This window comes from Lissotriton helveticus, chromosome 9 (assembly GCF_964261635.1).
Source record: "Lissotriton helveticus chromosome 9, aLisHel1.1, whole genome shotgun sequence".
NCBI lineage: Eukaryota > Metazoa > Chordata > Amphibia > Caudata > Salamandridae > Lissotriton > Lissotriton helveticus.
Genome location: NC_136070.1, coordinates 507740383 through 507766680, shown reverse-complemented (window position 1 = coordinate 507766680; position 26298 = coordinate 507740383). Strand labels below are relative to the sequence as shown.

The window sequence follows — 26298 nt, the reverse complement described above, 5'->3', positions numbered from 1 at the left end:
GGCCGAACCCCTGGATGCTACCGAGCCACCCCGAGACGCACCCACGGACCCTTCATCTGCCAGGCCTGCAAGTTCTCCTGCACCCGGACCTGCACAGCACCAGCACCCACCAAGCCGAACTCCAGCAGCAGCCACCTGAAGTGCATCCTGCTCAACACCCGCTCCGTCCACAGACACGCCGTCGAGCTCTGGAACCTGCTCGACACCACAGCCCCAGACGTCGCCTTCCTCACGGAAACCTGGATGAACGCCTCCTCAGCACCAGACATCGCCATCGCCATCCCCAACGGCTACAAGATCATCCGGAGAGACCGCGTCAACCAGACGGGAGGAGGCATCGCCATCATTCACAGGAACACCATCCGCATCACGACCAACACCGACGACACCATCGCACCCGCCGAACACCTGCACTTCCAGATCCACGTCAACCCCAAGACCACCCTCAGAGACACCCTCATCTACAGACCCCCGGGACCACGCACACAATTCAGCGAGGACATCGCCGACTTCATCAGCCCGCTCGCCCTCCCCTCAGCCGACTACATCCTCCTCGGGGACCTCAATTTCCACCTGGAGAACAACGACGACCGCAACACCACCACCGTGCTGGAAAACCTCGCAAACCTGGGACTCAAGCAACTGGTGACCACCCCCACCCACCTCGCCGGACACACACTCGACGCCGTCTTCTCATCCAGCAAAGACATCGCCTTCAGCCACGCCACAGGACTCCACTGGACGGACCACAGCTGCGTCCACTTCACCTTCAGAAGAACGACGACCCACCACCACCAGCAACAGGTTGCCCGAAGAAGCTGGAACAAGATCACAACCGACCAGCTCGCCGCTTCCCTGAGTCAGCACCCTCCCGCCAGCTCAGCGAACCCCAGCCAGGCCGCCGACAACCTCACGAAGTGGATCAGCAACTGCGCGGACGAACTCGCCCCTCTGAGGACCCCGCCCAGCAGACACGGCAGCAAGAAAGCCCCATGGTTCACCGACGAACTCAAGAACTCCAAGAAGAACTGCCGAGCACTCGAGAAAGTCTGGAGAAGGGAACCAACACCGGACAACATGACCACCCTCAAGCTTGCCACCCGGAAGCACCACCAACTGATCCGCGCCACCAAGAAAACTGCATTCAAGGACCGACTGGACAACAACGCACACAACTGCAAGGAACTCTTCAACATCGTGAAAGAGCTCTCCAACCCCAACGCCGGAAACAACGACATCACCCCATCGCAAGACCTCTGCAACTCCCTCACCTCCTACTTCCACAACAAGATCGCGGACATACACAACAGCTTCAGCAGTCAACCATCGCACACAACGACCGCAGCAACGCCGCCCACCACCACCCTCCGCGCCTGGACTCCGATCAGCACCGACGACACCGCCCGCATGATGAACTCCATCCACTCCGGATCTCCGACCGACCCCTGCCCTCACCACGTCTTCAACAAGGCCGACGCTGTCATCGCACCCCACCTGCGGGACATCATCAACACCTCCTTCGACACCGCCACCTTCCCGGAGAGCTGGAAGCACGCCGAACTCAGCGCTCTACTAAAGAAACCAACAGCGGACCCCAGCGAACTCAAGAACTACCGCCCCATCTCGCTCCTCCCGTTTCCAGCCAAAGTCATCGAGAAGACCGTCAACAAACAGCTGGCCGCCTTCCTCGAGACGAATGGATCCCTCGACCCCTCACAGTCTGGCTTCCGAGCCAACCACAGCACCGAGACCGCCCTCATCGCTGCCACCGATGACATCCGAGCCCTGATGGACAACGGAGAAACAGCGGCCCTCATCCTCCTAGACCTCTCCGCGGCATTCGACACTGTCTGCCACCGCACCCTAGTGCAGCGTCTCAGCAACATCGGAATTCAGGAGAAGGCACTGGAATGGATCGTCTCCTTCCTCGACGGAAGAACACAGAGAGTCCGTCTACCACCGTACAAGTCAGAGGCCACCAAAGTCATCTGCGGCGTCCCTCAAGGATCCTCGCTGAGCCCCACCCTCTTCAACGTCTACATGAGGCCCCTCGCGCCCATCGCACGCCAACACAACCTGAACATCATCTCCTACGCCGATGACACCCAGCTGATCCTCTCACTGACCAACGACCCCGCCGCTTCCAGAGCCAACCTTCACGAAGGGATGAAAGATGTAGCCGAGTGGATGATGACCAGCCGCCTGAAACTGAACTCAGACAAGACGGAAGTCCTCATCCTGGGCTCCTCGCCCTCCGCCTGGGACGACTCCTGGTGGCCCCCCGCCCTGGGCACCGCACCCACACCGACAGACCACGCACGCAACCTGGGCTTCATCCTGGACTCCTCCCTCTCCATGACCAGACAAGTCAACGCCGTCTCCTCGTCATGCTTCAACATCCTGCGCATGCTACGAAAGATCTTCCGGTGGATCCCCACCGAGACCAGGAAGACGGTCACCCAGGCCCTCGTCACCAGCCGACTGGACTACGGCAACGCCCTCTACGCCGGAACCACCGCCAAGCTCCAGAAGAGACTCCAGCGGATCCAGAACGCCTCGGCCAGACTCATCCTCGACATCCCCCGACGCAGCCCATCTCTGGACATCTGAGAGACCTGCACTGGCTCCCCGTCAACAAGAGAATCACCTTCCGTCTCCTCACCCACGCACACAAAGCCCTACACGACCAAGGCCCGAGCTACCTCAACAACCGCATCAACTTCTACGCTCCCAAACGCCACCTCCGATCAGTCAGTCACGCCCTCGCCGCCGTCCCCCGCATCCGAAGAACGACAACAGGAGGAAGGTCCTTCTCCCACCTGGCCGCCAAGACCTGGAACTCTCTCCCGACCGACCTGCGCCTGACCCAAGACCACCTTTCCTTCAGGAAGAAGCTCAAGACCTGGCTGTTCGAGCAGTAGCAGCACCCCCCCCCCCCCCCCAAGCGCCTTGAGACCCTCCGGGTAAGTAGTGCGCTCTATAAATGTCCATGATTGATTGATTGATTGAGTTTTGTGATATTATTTTGTCCTATAAAATTTAGCAATGTATTGTGAGAATATACCGTATTGTCACTTTTATATAATTGGGAATAGAATTGTCGAAATACCTCGAGAATTTGATCTGGATCATCATGGACCTGACCTGCCTCATCTTGAATCGCATTAATAGAGTTTAAGATTTCTTTCTCTCTAGTTCTTTTTGCAAGTATCTTTCCAGAATTTTCACCCATTTCATAAATCTGAGAACGAAAGGTAACAAGTTGTTCCGCCAATTTAGATGAAAATATTTCATAGACCTTAGCCTTATGTATATAGTGTAGTTTTAATTTGTTCAGTATCTTGATGTTTAGAGATAGCTATAGCTAGTTTTTCCTCCCATTCTCGTACTCGATTAAAATTCTGTTCTGTTTTCTCTTTGATAATTTTTTGTTTTTTAATTGAGTAGGAGAGTGTTTCCCCCCGGACCCCTGCTTTGAAAGCATCCCAAACTATCTGAGTAGAGGTACTGCTTCTATTAAAACGAAAAAAGTCTTTAATCCAACTACTCATTGTTTCTAAATATGATGGATCTACAAGTAATTTCCGATCAAATGACCAGGATCTTAGCGTTGAGGATGAACCTGTCAGTGTCGGAACTTCTATTAGTATTGGGTTGTGATCAGAAATTATTCGGGGAAATATTTTAAATAGTGTATTATTTATTAGACTACTATTCAGAAAAAAATAATCTATACGTACAAATTTCTGATGGGGATTAGAAAAAAAAGTGGATCCAGGTGAAGAAGGGTTTTTTATAAATCCCACGTCTTTTAAACCATATTCTGTTATCAGCCCTTTAACAGCATTATATGTCTTTTTTTTAGGCTTGGGTATATACTGTCAGTAGATATGTCAAACCCTCCTGCGAGATGTAGGTGCAAATCTCCACAAAAATAAGCAAAGCTGGCCAATCTGCTTATTCTAAACTAAGATAATCTAAAATCTCAGGATCATCTGAATTTGGGGCATACACTGAGTAAATTGTCCATGATTTAGCATTCATCTCAAGCTCGATTATTGCCCATCTTCCATACTGGTCTACTTTTGTACGCTTTAAGAGCCCTCGTCCATATCTCATAAGGATTGTCACACCCTATGTAGTAGTACCTTGTTTAGTACACGCTAACAGTTGCAGACCAAGATCCTTAAACATATTTCTGTCATTCCATCTTATATGCGTTTCTTGCAGACACAATATGTCTATATTCATGCTCTGTATAATCTGATTACAGATCCCCCTTTTTTTCCTACTATTCAATCCGCAGACATTCCAAAAACAAATTCTAAGTTTACCCATCATCAACAATTAAACAATTTCCTTTTTTTTTGTCCACCTGTATACATCCAAGCTGTCTAAAACAATGATCATTTAAATGCTGATTCAAATTTTTATATTCACCCCCTTCACAGAAACAGATAATAGAAAACAATAATGGAGCAACAATCCAATAACTTATCAATTTTTTTTGCTGTTTTTGCTTGCACCCGTCACCCACCCCCTCCCCCCCTTTTCCCCTCCCCGTTCCCCTTGACCCCACCCCAATTTGGGCATAAGGACTAGTAGTCCCTAGTATGGATGGTGTGAGAAGCATCTGGTGTCTCACCGCCCCTCCTCCACACCCTTCCTATCTTAAGCTCTTGCTATGTGTCATTTTCAAAAAAGAAAAAAAGAAAAGAAAAGTGTCTTATTTTAGTCAACAATAATGGATTACTTAGTTAGCTGCTATTCCATCAATAAGACTATGTGAGTGCTAATACAGAGAGAAAAAAATCAGACATATTTTGCAGATATTGAAGTCAAAGTGAAGCCAAGAGCTCTTTAGCTGCCCCCTCCGAGGTAAAAAAGTAAGATTTTTCTTTGAAGATTATTTTAAGTTTCGAGGGATTCAGCAGGAAGGCCTGAGCGCCTTTGGCTTGAAAAGCAGGTATTAGTTGACGAAAATGCCATTGTTGTTCTACTGTGGCATGGCAATAGTCAGGCCGAACAAAGAATTCAACTCCTTTCACCCTTCTTTTCCTTTCTGGCCTGGCTAAATCATAAAGAGCCTCTCTTGCCAAAAATTTGTTCAGGCATATCAAGATCGCCCTGGGCTTTACATTAGTACCTTGTCTGGTATTTTTTGGGAATGGAAAACGATGTGCGCGTTGAATTTCCAAATCCCACTTCCATTGTATAAATTCTGGGAAAGCTTCTGAAAAAAGGTCAATTACATATTGTCTAATATTGCCACCTTCATTTCTCTCCAGAATACCCAAAATTCGGAGATTGTTTCTTCGTGATCTGTTCTCCAAATCCACCAGTTTCCAATTTATCTCGTCTCTCAACCCTACCAATGATGAGATTTGGGTTTGTTGATTTGTCATTGTATCTTCTATCGCCGATATTCTTCCCTCAGCCTCAGTCACTCTTGGAAGAGGTGTGGCGCCGCGGCCAGGGCGACTGACTCCGGAATCTGGGGATCACGGTTCGATCCCCGGCACCGGCGGCAGATTAGCCCAGCACCATGTGACTCTGGGCAATAGCTTGCTTAATCTTCCCGACGGCCCCCAGCGCCTAGAGACCCTAACGGGTGATTGTGCGCTTTACAAATGTGGATATTATTATTATTATTATTGCAGATGTCTCATTACAGGATTTAGCGATTTTTCTAAGATTGTTTTGAAGCCGTCGAATAGCACCCTGCGTGCAAAGATTTTCTGCCCTTGTCTCTTCCCGATGCTGGATCATGAGCTGACAGAGCGTATCTAGTGTAGTACCAGTCGCTTGTGGTTGCGTGGGATCCTGAGGCTGCTGATTCTGTGATACAACCGAAATAGAGTCAGTGGAGAGAGAGCCTGCATGTGCTGTAATAGACATAGAATCATTGACAGCACCCCCCAGTCTCTGTTGAGGAAGATCCTCATCCTGATCCTCAGACTGTTCTATATCTTCTTCTTCTTCGCCCTCTTCCCTTCCCAGTGAGTCAAGTGAGTCATGCTGTGAACCCATACTCTTAGCACTCAAATCATCTCTCCATCCGCCATCTGCCGCCTGGATATCGGACTCTAGTGCCACCGACAAGTCAGTCATAGAGTAAAAGTTACCTGCAGAATCTAATGATTCAGCATCTTCCCCAACCGGTAGAGATTCTGGTACATCCTGTACCAATTGCGCATTATCGATTGAATCCTCAGCTATCTGAAGAGATGGAGGGATTGAATTTTGACTTTCCTTTAATCCAATTTTTAGTCCACCTTTACCATTCCCAGTGCCAGTTACTTTGTTACGTCCAGTATCAGAAAATGTCTTTAACCTCTCATTTCCGGTTAGGGTGGCTTTCCCCATGGTGCTGTTTAAACTGATGTTTCCCGGTTCTTGTGTTTTAGTGCTATTTTTTTCTGGGCAAACATGTCCGGAATTTTGGGAATAGCACCCTGTCTACAAGTCCCAGAGTCCCCCATTATGCGGGTATTATTAATAGTGATATTTTCAGCAGAGGCTGTTTGCGATAGTAAAGCTGCTATGGAACCAGGTACAGAATCAAAATCAGTATTATGGATTACCTGGAGAGGACGGTTCGATGAAGCATCCCGTATCGTGGAATTACCAAGATTACCAGCATTGCTACTATTCTGTGCAATCTGGGTGTTATCCACCGTCTGAACGCCATCCTGTGCATCCTGTGCTGCCGTGGTTGCCCTCGTCTTGGGTTTACTTTGTGTTTTGAGAGCCGTTGCAGGATTCTTTGGTGCCATTGCTCCGTTAGTACCTCCGTTGGTAACTCCGTTAGTATTGCCTCTGCGTCCTTTCTGCACTCGATAAGGCGGGAAAGAGGCAGAGGATTGCTGCAGGCTAACGCTGTCTGTAGCGCTAGACCCCGCTCCAGTCCTGGATTCCACTCTCGCCCTCAGAAGTGGGAGTGAGGAGTGCCGCCACGTAGGTTGTAACGTTCGTCGGACCCAGCACCATCCCGGGACATAAAGCAAGTAAGTAGTTTTAGAGTTTTTTTTTATTGTTTTTTAAGAAATTCACATTTTCAGAGAGACTCCGCTCCCTGTATCAGTATTCGGTGATATCCCGTTAAGCCGTCAGCCGCCAGTAAGGATGTAGAGGCTTAAGGCGGCGAGACCGCTAACGATGCTGCTCAGTCGGACACCGATGCGTCCGCCATCTTGCCCCGTCATTTTCTTTTTAAAACAGTTTTTATTACGTTTTAGAAATATACCTTCAACTTTTTTGTACAGATCACTGGTGTGAAACTACATTTCAGTTTCAGACTTAATTCTCTCAAAGTTCTCCATTTTTCTCCATTCCCTCAAATTCCATTCCACCCTCTTAATATGGATCTTAGGCCTTCACTAGCGATATTGTACCATTATTATGCAACTCAGAATTGGTTGCCAGCAAGGGTTTTACAATTTGGACAGACCTTGGACATTTGCATGTAAGGCTTTTCTGCAAAAATGCATTTTAATGGCATTGCCTACGATTCCTACATAAAGAACTGGTTCCCCAAAAGATAATAGGCATCCTATTAGTCTCAATCACATTGTATCATAACCTGAATACATAAGACATAGGGCTTCAAAGTGATCGTCAGAGTATCGGATGCAGGAGAAAGTGGATTGTATTAATTGATTCTTAGGTAATATTTTTGTAACGTTTGAGAATTGGATCACTGGCTGTGATGTTCTCTCTAACTTCTACCACAATGTTATGAGTATTTGGAATTCAGACACTAAACCTGTTGGTTGAGGGTGCAGCATGGCTCTTCTTTTTCTCTTTAGTCTTTCCTCATGAAGCTTTCCTGCTTCATGAACACAACATTAATGTATATATGTGTGCATATGGCATTCCGATTTTATTTGATTTCCAAGTACACCAATCAGAAGTAACTTCGGACTTTCTCCTGCGTTAAGAGGCCAAGTGTCTTTGGATTGAAAATGTTTATGACGTTTAATCTGTCAAAAATGGAAGTTTTTCTAATACATAATAAGCTCCTCAGGTTGACCGTCTCGCTATATCCTCAGTCATTAGGAACATCACTCAATGGTACTGAGGACAGTTTGTAACTTAGGCAACATAATTGATTCTGAACTTCCTTTTGACTGAAAGCGAGGAAACATAGCTGTCTTTCTCGTTATGTCTTATTCTCTGGCTTATGTTTTTTCTCTCGTGTCATTTCCCCACAAAGTTCTTATGATCTGGGTGTCAAACAATTGTACATTGATGTAAGAAACGCAGTTTATTTACAAATCAAAATCATCCTGTACCTACAGTGCATTCATAATTCAGGAATGGGGCTTTACTTATATTATAATAACAATGTCATATATGGTAGCATTTGAACTAGCTCCACTGCCTCCTTGTACTTTAAAAAGATCATCTTTAAAATATTTTGCATTCTGCAAATAATCTTCTATGGGTGTATGGTTGTGGTCACAAATTCATATTGAGAAAATTTACTAGGCAAGGACCCAGACTGCTCTATTATTTAAAAAACATAACTGAAGTGATGGGGGTCGAGTTTTTCAGTTTAGAAGAGCCACTTCAAGCAATGTTCCATTACATCTTCGGACTAACTCAGGCCACATTAAATACAGGAAAAAGCAAAAGATATGGCTTATTACCATCTACATTTGTCAGGCTTCAGCCTATGGTTTCTACGTAGTCTCCAGCAGCTCCAAGACATCTTGTTAGAATGAACACTCCTTTTGATAAATATTGAAAATATCTGGAGGCACATAATATATTGCGTGTTGATGTTAACATTATAATGGATATTTTTTGGTAGTTCAATTAGTCCCAGTAGACTGACACAGTCTGTAAAAGCTGACTGCCAGTTAATCACCTTTCACACTCTGGTAGTTTCCAGGAGGTTGATGGGTAGCAACATCCAGGGTACAGCATCAGTGACTGTTCCCATTTATATATTAGTTAGTAAGGGGCATATGTATGCCTTTTTTTATAGCTATTAGCCACTGCTTGTATTTCTGAAAATAAATCTTGGCGAAACGGGTCTGTGAGACTTCCTTTCCCTTCCCATCCCCCCTTGCCGCTTAAAATAATGTCTATTTTTTTGTCCAATGTCTTAAGAAGTGCAGCTCATGGAAATAAAAGTAAGTAAACTGGTGATCAGTTAATGGTGCATCCATATTGTGGAATAAATTCAGCGCTTATACAGCAAGTATGGACAGTTACACAGTTTGTAGTAGTTTATTACATAACAAGAATTCAGCACTCACCCCCTCCGTACCGAGTGTCTTTAGTACTGGTGTGAATGAATAAAACATTTTCTAGGAAGCTGGAAATTAAATTCTTGGATCAAGTGTAAATTCAGTGACTGTGATAGACTGACGCGTTAGTTTAAACAATTTTATTCAGTATACCTCATTCTCAGGTGAGGCATTGTGTACTTCTAATCGTGACAAATCAGTAGCAGATACATTATCTTTTGTCAAAATTTTACCAGATGTTGTAGGGCAGCCAGCTGGATTTGTTGCACATAGAAATCCCTCCCCTGCTTTCAACTGGAATGGATTAATGTACTCTAGAGAATGTCCCTTGAACCCTAGCCCCTTTGAAGAAATGAAAAAGGCTGCCAGAGACTTCTTAAAAATGTAATGTTCATAGCCCATACCGCTTGCTGTAGAAATTAATTCAAGCTAATTTCAGAAGCATACAGCTAAGCATCTCAATATGTACAAGAATGCCATTGAAATGTATACTATAATCCACATCCCAAAGAAACAGCTTATTATTTTACTCCTCAAGCCTGCCTTTGTAGATGTCATTATCATTATTGAACATTTATAATAATTTGGTATTCAAGGTGGTGGCAATCATTTTCTCCCACTGATGCCAATTATTGACCCTACTAGGCAAATCAGTTTTTGTTTCATCATTTTCTATATAATTTACTGTAAGGCTCCTGTTGGCTGTCTTATACCAGGAGAATCTGGATGGTTATTTGTCCATTGCCAGTTTTGATACGAAGTATTTTATTACATGGAATGACCTTTCTTTACTGAGGTTGCTGGGAGTTTGTTGATACATAACAACTGTTTGTGCTATTTTTGTGTGGTTCAATAGCTTTGATGGTATTAGACAATATAGTGTTGCCCGTTTTGCACTGAATAGAGAGACTAACTAAGACAGCTCTCTGTCCCCTTCACTTGTCCTTATGATTGAACTGAACCAGTTACGCATACAAATTAATCCACAAGGGAACCCATGTATATTTTGTCAGAAATCTGTCTCCCTGTATGTGGATCATTGGTTCTTAACCTGATGTCCAGGATGCCTGGGGGTCCTCGATGTCTACTCTGAGTCCATAATTGCTTAGAAAATGAAATACATTAACAGATTAATAAAGTGTTTCTAAATAATGAAGCAACATTTAAAAATGTACACCTTTATGTAAATGTGATGGAATTTGAAATTGGAAGCTAAAAATTGCTAGAAACATCAGGTTTGTGGGAGCAAGTGCATCATACAGGATATAGTATGGATGATGAGTGGCCTCAATTGAATTTAGAAAATCTCCGATGTTCCCATTAAAATGTTTTGTTTGTGAATTAAATAAAACATTTCATCATTTGTGTACTTGTTTGAATGTTTATGTCTATATTTTTAGGTTTCGCCTAGGCAGCGCTTGCTGTATTCACAATATGTGTATTATAAAGCTCCCCCTAATTCCTGCCCATCTTTTTAATTGGCTCCTGTCACTGTCCTTTGTAAATGGTGGCTTTTCATTGGTCATTAGGCTTTGTAGTCCCTCCTTAGTACCCCCCTGACTCTTTTTGTTACCTCCCATGAGGACACCCCCATTACATGTATTGTTACGCCCTAGGCTTTAATTCCAACCTCAAGGCACTATTTTCTTAAAGGCCTTCAGGCAGGACACCCAGTTGGTCCTAAACAAGGTTGGCAGTGGTTACTTTACTTGCAAGCACATCTCACATTTATATTAGATCTTCTAGAAATTTCCCTTCATCAGCTCCACATAGAGTACCAGCTAATCGGAATTAATATAATATTTTTTTCTTCACATTTCAAATTTATTAATTCTATATATGGATATAGCTATGTGAATGTACTTGTGGTACTGTTTTGAATGCAATGCATTATGGGAGTACCATATGTGACCAAATGTTTGTGATGCTCACTAGTGACCTCTAGGAGCAGCTTGCGGTACTGGCAGTGCTGGTGCCTTGCTTACTAGGGACCTCTACGAGCAGCTTGCAGTGCTGGTGCCTTGCTTACTAGGGACCTCTACGAGCAGCTTATGGTACTGCACCTACCACCTTCTAGAAATGTTCCTTCATCAGCTCCACATAGAGTACAACCTAGCCTAATCCGGAATTAATATAATTCTTTTGTCACATTTCAAAGCTACTAATTGTATATATGGACATAGCTATTTAAATGTACTTGTGGTACTGTCTTGCATGCAATGCAATATGGGTAGGGTGGATGTATCATATCTTCAAAGTTTATGAGGCTCAATAGGGACCTCCAAGATCAGCTTGCGGTGCTGCACCTAAACGAGCAGTGCTGGTGCCTTGCTCGCTAGAGACCTCTAGGATCAGCTTGCAGTACTGCACCTAGACATGCAGTGCTGGTGCCTTGCTCACTAGGGAGCTCTAGGAGCAGCTTGCGGTACTGCACTGAGACATACAATGCTGGTTCCTGTCTTACTATGCAATCATTTGCAATGCACTAGGTCTCCTATTACTGAAAGTATGAGCTGTTGGCGTTGCATTATTATTTGCAACACCAATACCTCAAACTATCAGTAATGCAAGACCAATTGTATTGCAAATGCTTGTTTTGTATTGTATTGCGGTTCAAATTATTAAAGATGCTTAGGCTGCACTTCGCGGCTCCCAGTAATGAATAAGTGGGGGTCCACAGAAATCAAAAGGTTAAGAACCACTGATGTAGATATCTTTACATGGAAAAAAAAGAGAGCTATAGTCTGAATATACTGCTGGATATTACAGATGTAATGTTGTTAATCTGAGGTATACTGAGGCACAGCAAAGGCACATTGGACAGATATGGATTTGTACTGTGAATGTTTTTTGGAGTCACATGTTGTACATTATTCTGACAGCTCGTCGTTGGGTCCGGAATTCTCCTTTGTAGTCTAATTGTTTTACTGGACGTCATCTAGGACCTTTTGGTGACGTCCTTTCCCTTGTGACGTCAGGCGTACGCCGGGTAGTTTGCACGGGACAACACCCAGGACACCTCTTTTTAGTGGCAGTGCAAGAGGAAGAGGACAGGCCCAGAGAGGATCGAGGTCCTCAGCGAAGGGACTCACTCAGGCTCTCCCCACCCCCAAGCACACAACACCAATGGAGTTTGGAAAGGGTGATTACTTTGTGAGTGAGAGGCAATCACCTCAGACAGCTGAATACTCAACATTATGCGACACAGATGTTGCATCGAACTGATGAAAAGAACAAAAAGGCACAGAAGAGAATCATTTTCATTATCTAGTCTTCTGAAAGAAGTGCAATAACATGGCCACTATAGGAGTGGCAGGGTATGCTCAGACATGAGTCCCTTGCTCACTGCACCATCAGGATTCAAGCAAGCCGGGCCGAAGACGGCTGCAATGCCAGAAACCGGTCCCCGGAAGCTTGTTTCCTTTCCAGTAAAGAATTGGCTTGGTAGTTTGGTCTGCCCTGTTCCCATGATGCACTGGGCCAGGGTCAGACTAATTTGCATATAGCCAGGTTCTGAACTGGGATGGTGCAGTGAGCTAAAAAACGGTGATGGATCAAGCCCTGATCTTTTGACTGGGTATGAGTGTTCTGTTTAATTCAGATGCTCTGTCCATCACCACCCCCTTTTCTGAATCTATCAATAGATTGGTCAGGGAAATTTGCAAACACCTTTCCCCCCAGTAACATTGATGATAAATAAGTGCAAACAGTCACCTTTGACACTAATCTTGATAGCACCACGATGAACAAGACAGACATGGTACTCAGACCTAATGGAGATCTCATAGTGAGCTGTAATAAAACTACCCTGATCACAGTTCCTGCTGACAATGCAGGAAGGACAGTCATGACTTGTGGAGCCAGACAGCTTCAAACTAGCTGTGTGACTCCGGAGGCCACAGAATTCAGACACTTGGCTCGCCCACAAGGAGGCTAGAAGACAAACAACAACAATGTACCACATGGCAAAGTGTAACCAATATATTCAGAAATGAAAAGGGGAAGTGGCTATCAACAGTAGAAAGCAAGACACTAATCTCATTAGGTACTTTCCTTACATTTTATTTGAGATGCTCACCTGTGCATCACTCGAGGTCCGCTTGACGAACATTATGGCATACACTAGGGTATATATAGGGACACACTTCTTTACTACACTAATTAAAAAAAATTCCTGGAGCTAGCAAGGAGAATAGCCCCACCACAGGCAACACGCACACCCATGTAGAACTTGAAATTAGTGTTCCCATAACTAATTAAGGAACATTTTGAATAAATGTGTTGGACAGAACTCAAATATTTAATATTTAAAATGGTCTACCTAGTGGCCATCACATGACTATGCATACTCGGTGAATTGTATGGGCTGACAATACAGGAACTCTACTGATAGACAGGGACAGGATGGTTATGAGAACAAATCCTAATATTTCCCTAAAGGTCATCGCACAGTTCCATGTTAAGCAGTGCATCAAGCTTCCCAGGTTCTTCCAGGAACCAAAGACACATGCAGAAAGGGCTCTCAATACATTTAATGTGAGGAGGGTAGTCTTGTACTACTAGCAAGAGACATTACCAATAAGGAAGGAACTCAGTTTTTTTATTTCCTTGGCACCAGCGCACAAAGGTTCTCCTGCGTCCAAGGTGAGTAGGACAAGAAGGATATTACAGACAATCGTGACATGCTACAAGAAAGTGGGAGTGCCACTGAAGAAGGTGAAGGTTCACTTTGCCAGGAACAAGCATTAGCAAAGCCAATAGGTCTCACCAATGTGAGAGCTATTAGCTTTGACAGTGTCTTTCACCCACGTGGTATAGCAGCAGGGTTACCGCCAACCGCCTAGCTTTTTTCCCTAACTTATAGCCATGCTGCTGTACAACATGGCTAAAAGACATTGCCAATGACAATAGCTCTTGCATAGGCGGGACCTTCTAGCTTTGCCAATGCTTGTTTAACCACGTACCATGACTGATCAGTTTTGGGGTAATGTTTGTTAATATGAAATATAACAAGGGATTCATTGACTGGGAAGGATAGATTGCATATGAGAAGCAAGCTGTTGTGTTAAGGACACACTGGCCATTCAATTCATTTTGCACCAGGTAACTTTCTCTGATGGATTAAGTGAAAGAACGAGCACCAGATGAGTCGGCAGTACGATCTACAGGCAAGGGGCACAGACCGTGCCACTCCTTTCCTTACCTGGTTTGGCTGGTTTTGGAGGCAGCTTTGGACATGCTGGTTGCAGGGCCAGAAGCACTCCACTTCCTTTTTTTCTGCTCTTTTAGTTTAAGGAAGAGGAGTCAATAATTGCCAGACGAACATGATAATAACCTCTGAACTGACAGTAAAAGGCAAAATTGTGTGTGTCTGCAGCTTGGATGTGTCTTGCAGTTCATCTGGGGTCCGATGGAATTGTATCCCTGGAGGTATCTGATCCCACGACGCTGCACAGTTGACGCGTGTCATACAGAACCTGCTCCTACAGCATGCGGGATACAGAAGAGTCTGCCTGTCAATCACTACAGGGGGAGGAGGCTTGGTGGTTCCGCACAGGGCTGGACTGGGTAAGGAGAAGGCAGAGCTTCTGTTTGCAGTCAGCACAAAGTCATCAATATATGGCATAGAGGTACAGGAGTCACGTAGCCGCCGCCCCACATTAGCAGAACAAGAGGAGCCAACCTTCCAATCAGTGTGTTCCGTGGTCACTTTTAATTGTGTTTTAAACACTCTGGCACATGCAGCACATATGGTATGTCCCATGTAAAACATGTTTGCATCTCCGCCATGCCCTGATGTTGCATCATTGCATGTAGAATAAAATAATGTGGGGCAAATCACGTAATCTCCCAGTGCCTAAAAAAATAGACAAGCTTACAACCTCTCTGCTACCTACACTGACAGTAGGTAAACTCTGACCAACATCAGCTATGGTTTTACAGACTACATTTGCCCGTAATTGAGCAACATGTAACATGGTGGGATGGGTTAGGAGCACAAGGGAGAGGGGGAGGGGCTGAAATGGCTCATGTGCCCCCCACAGAAACCTGGCAGAACAGCACTGTAATGAAAGTTTAAAGGGAAATGGCGTCCAAAATGGATACAGTCATCAAAACAAGTTAGCCATCTGAGAGGATGAGACTAAGGAACCGGGTTAGAGTCTTGGCGATGGCTCTTCCCTTGCCTACAAAAAACATGCCTACTGTAACAAATAGAATGAAACACTGGCAAATCCAAAGAAAGAGTGCGCCGACCAAACCATAAATACAGAAAGGAGTAGGAGGACATGTAACAGGGGCAGTAGCCATGAAAGTGAAAAACGCAAATATCAGCCTTTCACCATTAAAAAGAATGGAATTTAGATAGGCATTCAAAGGAACAAATGAAAAGCGATGGGCGTGATGAAAGCCCATAGAGTCGACACAGCATGTTGTGAAGAGACTGTGTGTGTGCTGCCTATGCAAGACTTAAAAAGGTCAGCACTTGTCTTTCTGGCAAAGTTTCATTTAGCAACATATGTAGGGCAGTGATATGGCCATCCATACCTTCACCAAACAGTATTGTGTGGCGATTCAAGCCAATATAGAGGCGCAGGTGGGAAGGAAGGTATTAAAACTCCTATTTGCTAGCACACACTCATTTCAACCCACGTTCTTGTAGGAGACTAACTCTACAAAATCATTGCACAGCATCTTAGTGCAGAAAAGATTCATGCTTCAAATCTGTGATGCCCAGCAAAAAAAGAAGCCAGGGACTACCAAGGAAAATTCTGGACCTAACGACTAGATAGCAAAATAATGCACAGCATGTAAATCCAGAAAATTCTTCAAACTGCAAAACTACTCTTCTAGGTGAGTAACTTTTCCGTTATTACCTATTACCGAGTTCCTCTTACAATTATGGATTGAATTGTACACTTATTCATTCCTGTTATATAAGAAAAACTTTGTTGACATTCGGGACTAGTTAGAAGTTGTGGTGCCCTAGTGGTTAGATTTACTAATATCAAAGATGACTGAAATTAGTTTTGCTAGGGCACAGACTAAAACTAGTCTTTTAAAAAGGTGCTTGCAATACTATTAGTGTGGCAGCGGCCTTATGGTATACTGGTATATACAGTCATGTGATTAACAGGGTAACAACATTTTTGTTATTAGTAGGGTAGCCTCTACAAACAATACTGTAAGTGAGATCAACTGGCTTGACTTTAAAGCTGTGTATATTGTTTGTGCATTTGTTTTATTATGATTATGGAATTGAGTGCCCCACACTTGGCTTTAAAAAAATGCAATCACTTTTCCTCAGTCCTTCAATAATATAGTGTTGCAGCCTGCAGTCTGATCAGTGCATATTAACCACTGCAGAATCTAGCAGTAGCTCATCTTCTTGCAGAGTATAGGCTGCTAGAGGATTGGCTACCAGATTCCTCAGTGTTCCTTTATGCTTCTTCCCCCCCCCCCGCACTCCCCTCTGTACGGAACACCCACAGCCTCTATATTTTATCAGAGCCTGGATTTGTTCTGTCATATTGCCAAGCTGGGTGTTTTTGCTGCTGAAGATATTTATTTATTGAACGTATGGTTCCAGCAGTTGTGCGACTTGAAAATAATTGTGGATACAATGCAATGCTTATATGAAGGCATTTTAAACTCTGATTTCACCTCGAGACTAATCACCAAGCTTATTCATGATTTCACCTGGTATTAGAAAGGGGCTCTGCCATAGTAGTATTGCTAGAGGCAAGTGCAAGGAAGATTTTGGATTCTCTGACTGGACAGCAGTGGGAGGCAACATGCACCTTGCTGTGCGTATATCCATGACCTATCATACATGAATTGACTATATCAACTTTATCGCTCTAGAAGGGTAACCTAATTGTCTGCAGTACATCTGCAGAGTATGCAGTGTATTTGTCAGAGTAGGAAACAATCTGTAGAAAGCCATTGAAACTGAGTACCAAGATAGCGGAATTTGAATTTGTTCAATACTGTCTGTACATTATATACAATGTATTGGCGGTCTACAACAATGTAAGTTGATGCTGTATAAAATGAGCAACCTTAGCATCTTTGATTGTTGTACATTAAAAAAAGTGAATAACCTGTTTAACAGTACAAGGGGCATGGACCTTGAACATCATTAGAGCCAGTCTCTTTGATTTTTAATTTGTTAGTGTACATTTGGTCATTGTTACTGTTTTATAAAGGGTATCACTTTTATTTTGAGACTAGACTGTGCAGAAAAAGAAATCCATCTTTTAAGATTTGTCAAAAAAGGAACAGCATTTTTGTACTGAATTTTATTTGTTATGTCTTAGGGATTAGAATTGCAGGAAACATCCTGTCATACTGCAGAAGCACGGAGAGTGGACGAGGTCTTTGAAATGGCCTTCGAACAAGAAGAGCATGGCTCATCGTTTTCTCTCAACCAACATTTTGGTAACATCTTAACTCCTTGTGCTGTTCTTCCAGTAAGATTGTATTCTGATGCAAGGAATGTTTTGTCTGGAATTATTGATGCACATGAAAACCTGAGACAATTCAAAGAAGATTTCATTAAAGTGCTTTTGTGGACACTTGTGCACCACTGTTATAAAAGGTCGCAAACACAGACCAGTTCTGAAGAAGTGCCAGACACTAAAAAGGATGAAGTTGTGAACTTACAACTACAAAAGCCAAATGAAATTACCAATATGTTTACGAAATCAAAGATCGCAAAGGATGCAGTAAGTTTTACTGCTGATGCACTTGATGAGTGGTCAGATGATGATGAAGATGACCTGTTTGATCTAGAATCCAACAGAAAGAAAATTGTAGCAAAACAGCTTGGACAGCAAAGAAGTAATATGTTGACAATTCCAGGAACTATAGAAACTCACAGTATGCGTGGTGATACATTGGAAGGAATATCCGCAACTAAACTCTATACCTTTGTTGGATTTGGGCTTCCAGCTGTTGACAAAGGAAAGCAGCAGCATACATCAAATGTTCCATTAGTGGAGTTCCGTTGCACATATTCAAAACTGCTAAGCATACCAGAAGACTGGAGATCCCGGTCTTTACCCAGTGCCAGACTTAATGAGATGAGAAAACTGTTCCCTAATGACTGGTACCAATTCATTTTAAGTCAGTTGGAATTTGATCATTTGAAAGAAAAACCCACAAACTTAATAGAAGAAATTATTAAAGACAATGCTTTGAAAGAAATATATGTTCAAGGGATATTCTCTTCCTATTATGGCCTGTTTGGGACAGAACATGCTGTTCCCAGTCCTAGTTACCTCTTCAGAGCCTACTCTGGTGGCTTTCCATGGTCTGTGGACCTGGACTGGTTGGAAGGAAAACCTGATTTTTATCAACTTGCACTGAAAGCGTTTAGGTAATATATTTTTTATTAATTGGTTAAATGCCTTTATTTATAATATTGCCTTAAATGATCTGTCAGCTTAAATTGTGCTGATTAATTGGCATATTTGATTTTGAGTCCTCATTTCTTCCAGTAAAATTCTGTCATAGCCTAATTCAAATGGCATACGTAAAGTGTTGTATTAATTTTTGTTTAGTTATAGATTTACTATTTTTTGGAAAATAATGCCTTTACTGCATTTCTGTTATACTTTACTTACTCCATTTTCTTTCTTACTTTCAAATAGTACATACTTTCAAATGGAAGTAAACTTAAAAACTGTGTTAACTATGCTACCTCTATTATGTTCCTCCAGATATGCTTTTAAACTTATGGTTGACAAAGCAAGCTTGGGCCCCCTGGAAGATTTCAAGGAACTGCTTAACTACCTTGAAGAATATGAAAATGACTGGTACATAGGCTTGGTATCTGATGCCGAATGGCAGGAGGCAGTTTTGCAAGAAAAACCATACCTTTTTTCCTTGGGACATGACCCTAACATGGTAAGAAAACAAAGCACAACTGGAAGAGTATAATATGAGAAGAAAAGCATCCTGCAATATTTTTTTCTTTTTAAGTATTAGATATGTTTGCCTATGATGCAAATAAAAGTTTTGGGATTGTGCTTAGGAGTTTATTTGTTGTGGCCATATTCATAAAAATCTTTGAAAGTAATTGAAATACAGTATTTGCTGGGAGTGGCTGTGAATATAAACAGTTGGAGAAAGTGTCCACACAGCTTCCATAAAAAAATAGAGGTTGAGAATACTCTGAGAAGGTGTGGCCGCCATGAATGTGGTACTATGAACATTAAAGTAGACTTTGCCATGAAATTCCCTCTAGAAACACATATTCAGGAAACCACACCTTCTTAAAGAAAGCAAAAGGGAATGGGTTCAGTTTTTAGCTGCAAAAAAGGTTGTGATTAAAAACGTTGTCGTTTAAGTGAAGAATAGACATCCGACCTGTACCGCAAAAGGTAATATTTGAGACTCCTTAAAATGAGTTTTGAAAGATTTCTAGAATAAATGTTTGGGGTCCTGTTGTAGTTGCTAATATTCCATATGTTATTCTGCAGTCATAGGTACAATATATTCGGACTGGCTAGTCTTCACAGTACATTTGTTAATTTTAATGCGTTTCACATAGTGTATACTTAAATTCACCCAAAAAATCTGTTTCAGCAAATCCAATAACCTAAGTAACCTATGATGTTTCTACCATCGCTCTTACATTGTTTTAACAGTCGACATTTCCTTACCTTTATTATGTCAGATGAGTATAGCTGGTAGGGTAAGAGAAAATGTTCATGGCTTGGCAGAACCAGCCAGTTGCATAAATAAGTGGTAGCTGCGGAGAGCAGCCTTCAGGCTCAGTCTTGAAGGAATGTGAAGCAGCTTGTTTTACCAGTATGCAACCGTATAGTATTGGGTAAATGAAAGGAGAACCACACAGTGTTAGGTACATATAATACAAGCTTAAAAGAAGTAAGTTCTACTGAACTTCGGGTTGGGTAAGTCAATGGGCTTAGCACACCCTTTCTCCAACCTTAGAGAGTTTATTTCCCACTAGGTTAGGTTAGCTCTTCAGAGCCATCAATTCCAAGAAAAACCTCTAAGGGGCTGGTTTCAAAATGTGCATCAAAGACTGACAAAGGGACCACCATCAAAGATTAAACCCGTCTTCCTCGTCGCCGACTAGGCTACTGTGAAGGAAACAACACCTACTTTGATGACTAAGATGACGACTTCAACAACCTTCTTGAGCACGATGACTAAGATTCCAGCGACCACAATCCAATCCTCACAGAAACACTCCAGGAATCAACCTCATCACGGAGAAGGGCATTCAATTCAACTAATTTCAGAACACACCTCATCAAGCAAGGTATCTCTGTATCCACCACACAGACTCGAAGATACGGACAGGCTTGAAGATGAGGATGACAACAGACCGTTTGGTCTTTTATACCATCCTACACAGCAAAAGTTAAAGAATTAAGTCCCTGAAAACAGAAGATCTCTGCTTACTTACCTTACCCACTTGTAACAGAAGATCTTATCAGACTTTCCAAGGTAATGATGATGGCTCATGGCAATACGGATGTGATCTTTATGAACAAACTTCGAAGTGATCACAGGTAGCAATGATTCAGGTTCCTGTAGCATTGTACAGGCTTCTGTGGTATTTGTCAGAGCTCTACCTTTTAGGGTCACAGATTATTACAAACAATTTTCAAAGTGAACATCTGACCCTGCAAGCTAACCTCAAAAACCTTAGTTTCCAACCGAGCCCAAGTATCACACAAGACTGGCCAGTCCATGCACTCCTGTTATATAAGAACCTACAACAGCATTCTTCTCTGGCAATTTAGTCTAACCCACCAAGCGCAGACGATCCATACTTTGATCATGACCAATACAGAGGTCACATGCAGCCAGTTCTCCACTGACCCAGAATAGGACGGCTATATAACACCCATTTCAGGAGCTGTCACTCCTCCCTCCCTCCTGGATTAATCTTCAGACTACATTGGGTGGGGGGGGGGGGGTTCCACACACTCATTGAAATAGTGTCCAAGAGATTCAATAAGCCAATACCAACAAAAGAAGCTGACTGCTTCCTGTACAACTTTAAAGAACCTACAAGAAAGACAGAGAAGGCGATACCAATAATCGATCACATTTGATTAGAAGGACTAAAAGTAATTAAATCCAGACGTACCATTGCAATGGAGAATCTCTTTTTGGGCAGCATATGGATGAAGAACACCAATCAAATTGTATACAGACACAACATATTATTTAGGAGATCAACAGCAATGGCGAGAGAAGCCCTTTCGTGGAACACAGGCCAACCTTATAGAGATCAACCATACCCGCCAGACCTACACACATACCATCAAGGCTATACATAGTAATATCCGCCACCACCACTAGTGTACTACCATAAGTAGGCCCCTCGAAGAAAATCTGCAAATCAGTCACGAGGCAATGAACACTCAAGACAACCATGACACTACAGAAGCGAATGTCATGAAGATTCCAGGGATGTTTGAAGGTGGAAGAATCTCAGCTTTTTAAAGCTAATGGGCAGCAGTAGCATTTGACCACTGACTACTTGATCTACTATAGTTTGGCAGTTTACTGAAATGTATTCAAAGACCATCACCTGGTTCCACTGCTCACAGGACCCCACCAGCATCTTCGCCTATTAAAAGCTGGGATTCAGATTTTGTTGCAAAAGAGTGCAATAGAGCAAGTTCACAAATACCAGCACAATTTAGACTTTTATTCTTGCTTTTTCCTCATAAAAGAATGCAAGAGTTTATACTGATGCTTCAACAAGGGGACTACATGATATCTTTGGACATACCGGTTGTTTATTTTCACTTTCCAGTCCATCCCCAAGACCGGAAATACCTGTGATACAAAGTGGCCGGTCCCCATTATCAGTTCAAGGTATAACCTATTGGACTCATCGGCCCGAGAATATTCACAAAGTGCATTGCCCCCAATACCTGCACATCTAATAAAGCAAAGCCATCACATTTTCCCATATCTAGGCGACTGGTTAGTAAAAGGAAATACTCCTAAAGCCACACGAATATTGACCAGAGCCCGCTTGCAGCCCTTCAATGTATCAGGATTTACTTTAAACGAAAGGATATCATCTTTAACCCCTTCAAGAAAGATCCATGTTTTAGGAGCAATACTAAATGCAGTGGTGCACAAAGCCTTTGCTTCCAAGGAGAGGAGAGACTGGAGTTCTTTATGATAATAGCCAGGAAATTTAAAAAGGAAAACAAGGCAGTCATTTTTAGGAATAATGTCCCCCTGCATCCTTTTGATACCTCATTGCCACCTTCATGAGGTTCTTTCAAGAGAAACTCAAAAAACAGTGGCTTAAAGTGATGGGGTCAGTAGGGGCCATTTGATGACCTCATAAGAGCGACAAGCCAAATGAAAGAAGTATGAGTTTGGTGGCCCACAATACCAATGTGGGGTTGTCTTTTCTGTAAAAAAACACTGTTTGTTATGACTATAGATGCCTTTTTAGATGGCTTGGGAGTTCACTTTCAGGAGCAAGCAGTCAGTGGCAAGTGGTCACCCAAAGAGCTGTATCTGCATATCATTATATCGGAAAAGAAAGCTATAACACTGAGCCTACAATAATTCTTAGGATGAATAAAGAGCTTCTCAGTATTGATCCAATCTGACAATTCCACAAGTATGTTCTATGTCAACAAGCAAGGAGGAACATGTTCCTGATGTCTCTCCAAAGTAGCGCAACAAAATGTGACTGGGCCAAATACAATCTTTTCTATTCACCAGTAGTAATCAACTCATGGGCTGATTACCTCTACAAAACACCAAAAAAGGGTCATGAATGGGAGGTGCACCAAACGTAACCACATTTTCTCCCTCTGGGTCAAACCAACTCCGGAACTGTTGGCAACTAATGTGGTAAACAAATGCTGGTACTACGCTGCAGGCACAACCTTCCTGGATCATCGGGGAATGCCTTTTCATTCAGTTGGTAAGGAACATATGCTTATACATTTCCAACCCTTCCATTGATTCCGAGGTCTCGACAAAGATGAAGGGGAAACAGTGTAGTCTCATTTTAATAGCTTGGTGGTGGCCCAGGCATTATTAGTTCACAGAGCTTCTACTCCTCGCAGAACAAACCAAAATTCTTTTAAAGCCATCACTGAATCTATTATGACGTTGCAACGGCTAAATCCTATACGTGGATCTGAGCTCTCTGAGCTTGGTGGCTTGGTTACTGAATTCAATGAATTCCATCTTTTTGATATTCCAGAGGACTGCAGAGATGTATTGTCTAATGCCAGAATAGCTTCAACAAAAAAACTTAGAGCTAAATGGAAAAGATTCTGCTCTTGGGGTGCGGATCTTAATATTCTCCCAATATCATTTTTACCACACCAATATTGCAATAACTCTTATATCTAGCTAAATATGAATTATGTCATGCATCCATAAAAGTCCATCTAGCCGGCATTTGACGTTTAAGAGGTACACTCACTCGATCATCACTCTGTTCCAATAAAGACATTGAAGAGTTTCTTAAAGGCCTGTTTACCTTTTCCACCTATAAGAACTCCACCCAACCAATGACATTTGAACATAGTTTTAGTCCAATTAATGAAAATTCCTTTGAAATAGTCCACAAGGCAGAATAACAATTTCTTTCTTGGAAAGTGACACTTCGATTTGCACTAACTTCCATGAGGAGGGTCAGCGAAATCCAGGCTTTTACGATTACAGAACCTTTCCTACAGTTCAGAAGATAGTCCTACTACGAATGAAACCACGGTTTATTCCTAAAGTGCCGACTAACTTCCATTTAAACTAATCAGTAGTATTAAAGCCTTACTTCCAGAATCTAAACAATGCAGCAGAAAGAGCATCCAGGGAGAGAGAGTTCATAGTTGAAATAAGCGATAGCTTGATGGGTGTCTGCCAACATAGTCTTTTATCATCACAAAGAGGGTTATCCTCTCTGAGGAATTGTCTGAGCACTTTCCACACAAGTGTGTCTACTTCTATAGCCTTATTTGCTGGAGTTCCAATCGTGGACTATTACCGAGTAGTCACATGGAAGAACAAACACACCTTAATGCAACAATACTGCCTGGATTCAACAGTAAACAGAGATGGCAGCGGGGGGACAAGCGGTGTTACGCCATCTTTTTCAGTAAGGTGAACCTATTTTCTTCTCGTTATCTCCCACCATACGCTAACAACTGTTTTCTGTATATCACTACTTGCTACTTTGATTTAAGCATGTGAATGTATGAAAATCCACTTATGGAGAAAGAAAGTTACTAACCTGTAACTGTAGTTCTCCAGTGTTTGATATATTTCTTAGATTCACATCTGACACACCCTTCTCCCTATCTCAGACTTATCCATATGCCTTAATTGTGAACCACTCCTGCTGCTGGTGACCTGGGTAGGGAAGGGTAAAGAGTGTACTATGTGCTGACGTCAGGCTGAGCTTCAGATCTTTTTAAAATTAGGTCAATAGGCTACTTCTTTAACCATGTCACAGTTTTGACAATGTTTAACATTGGACTTTACCTAGGACTCAAAGCTTGATGATGGGGGTGATTTAAGCATGTGAATCTAAGAAATGCACCAATACTGGGGAACTACATGTACTGTTTTTTCTGTCTACTGGTCCTGTAAAATAATCCACTGGTCCCTTTTGGTGCCATGCAGTAAGAGAAGTACAGATTATGGCAGTGTTCCCATTATATTAGTGTACTGAGATTAACCTTTCTGATTATGCCAGGGCTCATATTATTGCAAGACTTGTTTTCATCAGTGCTGCATACAGGGACTGGAAGTAGGCAGGAAGCCGTAGTTTGAGAGTTGGAATGCCCCGTGAGTCTTTTGACTTTAGAAAAGGCTGGAAGTTTACACCTGATAAGGGTAGGAGTGTAACATTTTCAGTGGTGGGGAAAACGAGGGGTGGGAGAAAGTGCATTTGCCATCGCTGTGCAGACTTTCACACAACCAAATATACACTAGTATACTTACTCATTCAAAAATGGAATTTAAAAAAGTCTACTAAAACTACTGTTTCAGACATAGCTTGATAAACTCTTGTGAATTTCTAAAATTTGTAAATCTGGATCAATGTAAGGACATATACCTGTGGACGCCCTTTTGTAACTTTTATTTACAAAGTGGTTCCCAAGTTTATTTTCATGTTGCCCCTAATAGTTTTACACTGATGCTCCTCCATTTTTAATCTTTTTTATTAAATATTTGCTTATTTCGAACATGTTTGACTAAATGATACCTCAGAGAAATGGTATTTAAAGCTGTACAAAATCTTTTTTCCAGTAGCAAATTCTATGTGTACATTTTATTTTGAAAACAAAAGATTGCCCATCTTGCTTTCAATCTTCTGCATGTGTTTGCTGGTAATCAGTGAGCATTCTAACATCATTGTTAACAGCCTCAAATCGTTACATTTTGCAATGTAATACAAGCACTCACCCTAATTGAAAAGCCTTTGCATCAGTGAACCATATGTACATGTTTGAACAACTTATACATGTGATTGAAATTCTTGCCCTAGTTCCAGACAATCCTCTTTCACAGTTCCAAAACTGTGATATGTAAACTAAAAACCAAAGGGTTTGCACTGCAGGGCATGAGGTCTATTTGTCCAGTGGACAAAATGAACATGAACATGTTATCATTGACCCCAAACAATATGTCCTGTGTGCAGGGCAAAAGAAATGCCACACTCTAATAACAATACCACATGGTTGAGTGTTCCACAACACTCTGCTCAGTGCTCACTTTTAGAGGAATCCCCGATCTATACAAAGCACAAATTCTTCTTGCAAACATTAGCTGTGTAGTTTGACTAGCCTTACTTCCAGTGCCACTGTCTTTTCTGTTTATCTTAATAATAATTATAGAGTAGTATACACAGATGTGGAACTACAATCAATGGTACCCATTAAATCATTGCGTAAAAAGAATACTACATTTAGAAAATGTTATGTATTTATAAAAAATTACCAGATCCAAATTTGTCAATACATATACTTCACACTGAGTTGAAACAAACACATTTTAGTCCACTAGC

At 42.6% G+C, this 26298-nt stretch overlaps 1 protein-coding gene across 3 annotated transcripts in view; it reads left to right on the top strand.

The window, feature by feature from the left end:
- PCNX4 (pecanex 4) overlaps positions 1 to 26298 on the top strand; it is a 355649-nt gene that overhangs the window by 274274 nt on the left and 55077 nt on the right. For all 3 annotated transcript variants that reach the window (XM_078660350.1, XM_078660351.1, XM_078660352.1), the window contains exons 9-10: positions 17576 to 18636; positions 18980 to 19166. In XM_078660350.1, the coding sequence (XP_078516476.1) occupies positions 17576 to 18636; positions 18980 to 19166 (1248 nt within the window). The remainder of the gene's footprint in view (positions 1 to 17575; positions 18637 to 18979; positions 19167 to 26298) is intronic.